Source organism: Silurus meridionalis, chromosome 24 (genome assembly GCF_014805685.1).
Source record: "Silurus meridionalis isolate SWU-2019-XX chromosome 24, ASM1480568v1, whole genome shotgun sequence".
NCBI classification, from domain to species: domain Eukaryota; kingdom Metazoa; phylum Chordata; class Actinopteri; order Siluriformes; family Siluridae; genus Silurus; species Silurus meridionalis.
Genome location: NC_060907.1, coordinates 2845197 through 2852696, shown reverse-complemented (window position 1 = coordinate 2852696; position 7500 = coordinate 2845197). Strand labels below are relative to the sequence as shown.

Sequence of the window (7500 nt, the reverse complement as noted above, 5' to 3'; positions counted from 1 at the left end):
AACTCTTTCATCTCATTAGTCTGTCCCAAGGAAAAAAAAACGCACTGTTATGTAAATGAGCTAAATTTCAAATGAGAGCCATATGAAGAATAAACGCAGGGTTTACCTGGCCTTTTGTCACATAGTCTGCCAGGAAATTTAGTAGTCTATAAAAGACCTCGAACCAAGGTAGGTAACTATGTGATGGAAAGAGAATTGCAAAAATTAGCCCCGTATTTATGACAGATAATCTGAATCGTGGTCCCGTAGAAGTGGTTGCCAGATTTCTAACCCGATTATTCTTTAATAATCTCTCTGAAATGGACCCTTTTTTTAAATTGATGTTGGCATTGCAATCAACTTCTGATTTGTTTTATTTGCACTTTAAATTATTGCCCCGTACACCCTCTTTTCTCCTCTATCGATCCAATGTACATAATATATTTCTGTACATAATATATTTTCATAATATAATTCTGTACATAGTAGATGCTTTTTTTAGTGCTTGTAAATTTCCCTTCGTTTTCCATGACCATTATTTCGCTTGTATTGGTTCAACCTCATTATGATTTCTTTAAAAGATAAGATCGTGTGAGATATAAAAACTTTGTTTATAACTAGCCTCCGAAACCCACCACCCACTGACATCTTTTTCAGCCTTCGACCTTATTCTAAAATGAGCTTAATGTGGTATAGAAAAAAAAATAGCCCTTTAAAGCTGTACCTGTAGGATGATGTAAATGTTCCTATACAGCCTGCGTGTAGGTTTTCAGCTCCGTGTGGCAATAAGCTCAAGGCCATGAACCTCGCAGTAAGCAGATACGAACAAATTGTCTTCCTCGATATTCAATCTTTGTTTATTACGAGCCATGATGTACAATATATGGATACATGTATTGGGACATCTGACTTTTCCAGCCGTTTGTGGATTTTTACCAAACTGTTACCCAGTTTATGTTAAAGTAAACATGGAGTACAGTCTTTGGATGCCATAGCGAGTACAAGACCCAAACCCAATGCCCCTGTACACAAAGCTTTAGCGGTGGAAGATCTTTATTGACCTGATATAGAGCTATGACCTCAACCCTACTGAACACCTTTAGGATGAATTGGAGCACTGACTACACTCCAGGCTTTTTCACCTCACCTACATAAGTAGCTCCACATTGTGCACCAATATCCTGTGACACTCGCCAAGCCCTGGATCATCACTCACCTACATTTACCCAATTAATGTGCCCCCTGTTCAAACCATAGTTACAGTGGTGGTTGGGATGCGCTGTGGAAGTGTAGAGGATTAAGACCTGAGGATACAGAGGCAGGTTTGGGAGCTGGAGTTCAGTCTGCAGAACCCAAATCGCTGACATCCCTCCAGGTCAGTCAATGCAAACGTAAAGTGCTGCACAGCGCTGACGTCCTTCACTCTGTGGATGAGACCATCACTCAAATCACTCAAATCTGGTTCATATTCATCAGAAGGACACGATTCAATGATTAAATATAAAACACTATGAATGAACATTACTTTTCTATATCGTAAGGGAAGCAGAATCGAGGAAGAGATTGCAAACACTCCTGTAAAAAGAAATGGCAATTTATTTACTATATTTATATGGTGTTCATTTATTCTTTATGTATTTTGTTTCAAATCACTAACCTCATCATTGAAGTCCTCTGGGAATTGAAAGAGCAGCCCAGGATCTGAACATCGATACACATAATGTGTTAATGTAACTACCACTGTACAGTACAACTATACATCTACAACTATAGCTAACACTGAGGAATAAAACGGGGTTAGTGCTAGCATGCGGAGGCTAAACTTGAAGCTAATAACACTTTGTGTGTGTACGACGATTGGAGTGTATTTAACAATTTCAATTGAAAATGTGTTTAGAGTCAGCTTGTGTATTCGATTTCTCGAATTTTCCACTCAGATAAGATAAACTGATTATAATTTTTTTTTATTAAACATCTAATATTTTTATTTTTTTTACTTTTTTACAATAGTGTAGGGTTAGAAAATACAGATTTAAAAAAAGCCAAAAAAAAGAAAACAGACTTTTTCCTCCTTTGATGCGACATGTAATATAATGAAAATAATAGGAATATTTTTTTTCTATAAATATTAAAATAAATACAGGCACTACAGTATGGATATTTAAATAAATTCTAGTGTATTATATCGCAAAAATATATTTCTTTATTTACATTCATTAGTAAGGATTCCACACTTATTATTATTATTATTATTATTATTATTATTATAATTATTATTATTATTACACACCCTTCATAAAGTAGCACTTTATTCAGCACATTCTACCAGTTTGCATTTTTAAAATCGTTTATGGTTTCGTGGTTATTTGTGTTCTGTGCAATTTAATGAAGATATTAATACATAAAAAATACCAAATTGAGGTCTTAAAATCATAAAAAAATGTTTGCACAAACACGCACACACACACACACACACACACACGCACACGCACACGCACACGCACACACACACACACACACACACACACATACACACACACACACACACACACACACACACACACATCTGCGGTGCTCTGTGTCTCTTTGTAGCCCATAAATTCGGCTCATTTCTGTAGTAAGTAGAGGATGTGGTTAACTGAACTCACAGAGTCCCACAAACATCTCCTTCCTGTTCAAATAAAACTGCTCGAGCATGCGCTATAAAAATAACGCCTAGTGAGTTTATAACTGCTGCGTTTCCACTTACAGGTACATACCACATGCACTAGAAATACCTTGACCAGAAACGGCGCTCGTATTGGTGGTCGTGTTTACATTACGCATCTCAGTCCCTTTATGTCTCTTTATGTTGTTTCCTCTTGCACTTAACTAATATTCAAAGTGACCACAGGTTTCAGCTAATCATAGCACATCATAGCTTCTTGTGTTGTTTCCATGACAACATCTATAGCTGCCTGGTGGCTTTCTGGTTGAGTCACGTGACAGGAACCCAGAGAGGCATTTTTCTCAGTACCCAGCATCGAATTGCTTGTGTGTATATACTGAATATACCATGTATATATATATATATATATATATATAAAACATTTGCTTACCTTTGTCTCGGGCGATGGGACATGACGCTTGAAAGAACCAGTAAAATGTCCTTTCTGGATTTTCCCTTAAAGCCACAAGATCAATAGACAAAAACTGTTAGTATTGTACATTGATGTGTGAAACGCTCTAAAAATCTGAAACGGCAAAGTGCTAAAATTGATCAATAATTAAAATTATGGGATCAAATAATCACTCGGATTCAAAGAATAAGAAAATGTAAAAGAGATTTTGCAAACGTCCAATTTATTTGCAATGAATGTAGGATTTAACTGTGGAAAATATCCAAGAGACCGCAATAGCACCTTAAATAACCATTTAAATCAATTCAATTAAATCAATGGGAGGTGGTATCTCAGTGGGTAAGGCATTACACTCTAGCAGGTTAAGGCCCTCAACCCTCAACTGCTGAGGTGTAAATCCCCTGGATGAGGGCGTCTACAAAAATGCTGTAAAATGTAAACGTAAAATCAATTAAATAAAAAAAAGATAAAACTGAGAGCATTTAGTATTCAGCTGGTCAGCTTTTTCTACAGCTTTGATGACGTGGGAACTGAAGATCATTTATATTACAACTTCATTTGAAAATGACATTGAAGGAAGGAGTCTCCAGTGATATGAAGGTAAAGATCTGGTGAATTGTTATAACTGGTGTACTATCAAGTGGGAGGTGGGATCAGATGCTCAAATCCCAGGACCACCAAACTGTCACCGCTGGGCCCCTGAGCAAAACCATCACATGCTCAGTTGTATTTGCCATGTGGCATAAATGTAAATATAAATGTAATATAAAAACGAGGGATAAATGAAAAAGGTAACCTGTGGGTTAAAGCACATCCTGTCATGTAGATGAAGCGGGATTAAAAGAAATGCCGTATTCATTGTACCTTCATTATCCACAGCTTTATAATGCAATGCTTCAGGTTTTTAGATGAAAATGAAAGATTCATGAAGGAGCATCACCGCATCTGCGTTTCTACAGAGATGGTGATTTTCATAAACAATACCAAAATCTGGAAAAATCGCACTGATTTCACACTATATGCCCTGTGTAATCCAATTTACCTGTATATCACATCTTTAAATGGTGATAGAGGTATTAATGAGTGTGTTTTTCAATCCAACACGCAATAAAAAGACATATCAAGACAGGAAGTGGTGTCCAGGAAATGGACTCTAACTAACAAGCCACCAAATGCAATTTATACGATGTGGCTTTTGATTTATTTAAGGCTACTCCCTGCAAATAGGTTCAAAATTAGAGAAATGAAGAGGGGGAGAAAAAAAAGAGAATAGAGAGAAAGAGATGAGAGATAGAGAGATAAAGGGAGAGAGAAAGAGTCTTACTTGAGTCTGGATCCCATTGTTGTAGCTTTAAGATGGAGTCCATAAGTGATTAATGGTGTTTGGGTGATGAAGGGATCATTATAGGATTATCGAGAGTAGCCTCTAAAGCAAACACACAGATATACACACACATACACACACACACACACATACACACACACGACAGCACACTGACATAATCAAGGGGATATGAAAAGAGACTTGCAGAATCACTTCCTGATCTGAATCTGGCGTGCGATGATGTCGACATGACGACTGCTGCTGTTTTCTCTTTTCTCTCCAGCCTTCTCTCTGCTCTGTTCTTCCCCTATATATGAGTCGAAATGAAGTTATGAGTGTGTGTGTGTGTGTGTGTGTAAATTTTGTGTGATGGACATATTTTTTTGAAACTTGTCAATGCCCTGTGGTTAATGTCATGATCGTCATCTTTATTATTTACTTTTTTAACAACTGTGGATTTCGATAAATCTCTCACTTTTACACACACACACAAGAGCACACACACACACACACATGCGCACACACACAAAACCCACATTTGAGTAGGCATGCTAAGAGGAAATCGAGAAAAAGGACTTCCTCTATCGCAGCCGCTATTTCTGTTTTGGGTTGCCTGTCTCTATTCTTCCTCTTCTTTCCAGTTTTTTTTTTTTATACAAAAACGTTATTAGTTTAACATCTGATTGCTCATTTATGAACCTGTTTCAAGTTCAAGACCATGCACAGTCTTGCATCACAAGGAGCATTACTGCCAATTGTGCTTTACTGCATGTGGTTACAAACTCTACAGCACCCTCTAGTGGTTATATGCTGCAGAGATCATCTCAAGCGAGCGTGCACACACACACACACACACACACACACACACACACACCAAATTACACTTAAGTTTAGGCATGTTTTGTTTTAAGTTAAGGTTGCTTTATTTAATTGAGTAAAACAACAGAATTTAAGTAACTTATTGACCTTGAAGAGAGCAGAGGAAAACAATACTCCATGTCTAAAGTGAGAATGTTGATCATATACACCTTCACCAAACACAAAACTCCTGCAGGAGTTGACGAGGGTGAATACAGGGGGAAGGTCTTTGAGGAAACACTAAAGAAGCAACCACAAAAGATAATCTGAAGAAGACAGAGGGATTTAGGCAGCTTCCTCTTCACCCTCTTCTTCAAACTCGCCCTCTTCTGCTGTGGCGTCCTGGTACTGCTGGTACTCAGAGACCAGGTCATTCATGTTGCTTTCGGCTTCGGTGAACTCCATCTCGTCCATCCCTTCTCCTGTGTACCAGTGGAGGAAGGCCTTTCTCCTGAACATGGCAGTGAACTGCTCAGAGATACGTTTGAACAGCTCCTGGATGGCTGTGCTGTTGCCGATGAAGGTGGCGGCCATCTTGAGACCTCGAGGCGGGATGTCGCAAACGGCTGTTTTGACATTGTTGGGGATCCATTCCACGAAGTAGCTGCTGTTCTTGTTTTGAACATTAAGCATCTGCTCATCGACCTCCTTCATGGACATGCGCCCACGGAATACGGCAGCAACGGTGAGGTAACGGCCGTGGCGTGGGTCGCAGGCGGCCATCATGTTCTTAGCGTCAAACATCTGCTGCGTCAGTTCAGGGACGGAAAGGGCACGGTACTGCTGACTCCCCCTGCTGGTTAAAGGTGCAAACCCAGGCATGAAGAAGTGAAGACGTGGGAACGGTACCATGTTGACTGCCAGCTTGCGCAGATCGGCGTTCAGCTGCCCAGGGAAGCGAAGGCAAGTCGTGACTCCGCTCATGGTGGCGGAGACCAGATGGTTCAGATCGCCATAAGTAGGCGTGGTGAGCTTGAGTGTGCGGAAGCAGATGTCATACAGGGCTTCGTTGTCGATGCAGTAGGTCTCGTCTGTGTTCTCAACCAACTGGTGCACAGAGAGCGTGGCGTTGTAAGGCTCCACCACTGTGTCCGAGACTTTGGGTGAAGGCACCACACTGAAGGTGTTCATGATGCGGTCAGGATATTCTTCACGGATCTTGCTGATGAGCAGTGTGCCCATGCCTGAGCCAGTGCCACCACCTAGAGAGTGGGTAAGCTGGAAACCCTGCAGACAGTCGCAGCTTTCAGCCTCCTTACGCACCACATCCAGGACGGAGTCAACCAACTCAGCTCCCTCTGTGTAGTGACCTTTGGCCCAGTTATTCCCAGCACCGCTCTGGCCTGGAAGAAAAAACACAAAACATGTTAATGCTCTAGACTTAATGGCATGGGGTAGATGCTCTTATAAAGAGACCTTCAATTATCTCATTATATTTAGAGATCATTTATATTTTGCTCGAGGCTCCAGCAGTGGCAGTTCAGCAGTGGTGAGATTTTAATTAAATCAGTAGCTGATCACTTAATTTACTATAAATTAAATAACTTCTTAACAGGAAACCCCTTTGCTTTACCTAATGACATATTATTTATAGGTCATTCAGTGAAGTAAAATATGTAAAAATGTAAAAAAACAACAACAAAATCATTCCACCACATGGAATCCGTTACTATTTGTGCTCTGCCATCTAGTGGCAGGTTTTATATTGACCTGCAGTTTAAATCTAATCTAATGTGGTGATGCATTCTGTACGTGTTCTTTTATTTAACAATAAAATAAAACAATGAAATGAAAAAATTAAGCATTCCACTTCACCAAAGACAAAGTTGTCGGGTCTAAAGATCTGTCCGAAAGGTCCGGAACGAACAGAGTCCATGGTTCCTGGTTCCAGATCCACCAAGATGGCTCGGGGGACATACTTCCCTCCTGAGGAAGTGGAGAGTTAAACACAACACACACACACACACACACACACACACACACACACACACACACACACACACACACACACAAAGGTCACACTGTGTTTGGCTTTTGGTGTAAACCCTATTAGGTCTGAATTTGAAGGTTTACTGTTTTTGAAAAAGAACTGATATTAGACTGTGATGATTTGGGCTTTCAAAAACACTTAAAAAATTGTCCAATAATTGATTGCATGTGATTTGTGTGTCTCTCAATGTCTCACATGCCCCTTCTCTAGCTGTAACGTTAAGTGTTGTG

At 39.7% G+C, this 7500-nt stretch overlaps 2 protein-coding genes across 3 annotated transcripts in view; both read right to left on the bottom strand.

Moving 5' to 3' along the window:
- The window catches only part of dennd1c (DENN domain containing 1C), a 14339-nt gene extending 9617 nt beyond the window's left edge, over positions 1 to 4722 (bottom strand). Inside the window, exons 1-7 of one of the 2 annotated variants that reach the window (XM_046837964.1) lie at positions 4423 to 4722; positions 3078 to 3142; positions 1637 to 1680; positions 1505 to 1554; positions 1284 to 1403; positions 107 to 176; positions 1 to 20 (exon numbers count right to left, since the gene is read on the bottom strand). The exon at positions 1 to 20 is cut by the window's left edge and continues 61 nt beyond it. In XM_046837964.1, coding sequence (XP_046693920.1) covers positions 1 to 20; positions 107 to 176; positions 1284 to 1403; positions 1505 to 1554; positions 1637 to 1680; positions 3078 to 3142; positions 4423 to 4439 — 386 coding nt within the window. In that variant the 5' untranslated portion in view covers positions 4440 to 4722. The remainder of the gene's footprint in view (positions 21 to 106; positions 177 to 1283; positions 1404 to 1504; positions 1555 to 1636; positions 1681 to 3077; positions 3143 to 4422) is intronic. The other variant, XM_046837963.1, reaches the window with a different exon arrangement.
- Positions 4723 to 5321: 599 nt separating this feature from the next.
- LOC124378378 (tubulin beta-4B chain-like) overlaps positions 5322 to 7500 on the bottom strand; it is a 4964-nt gene continuing 2785 nt past the window's right edge. Inside the window, exons 3-4 of the mRNA XM_046838035.1 lie at positions 7096 to 7206; positions 5322 to 6623 (exon numbers count right to left, since the gene is read on the bottom strand). Coding sequence (XP_046693991.1) covers positions 5566 to 6623; positions 7096 to 7206 — 1169 coding nt within the window. The 3' untranslated portion in view covers positions 5322 to 5565. The remainder of the gene's footprint in view (positions 6624 to 7095; positions 7207 to 7500) is intronic.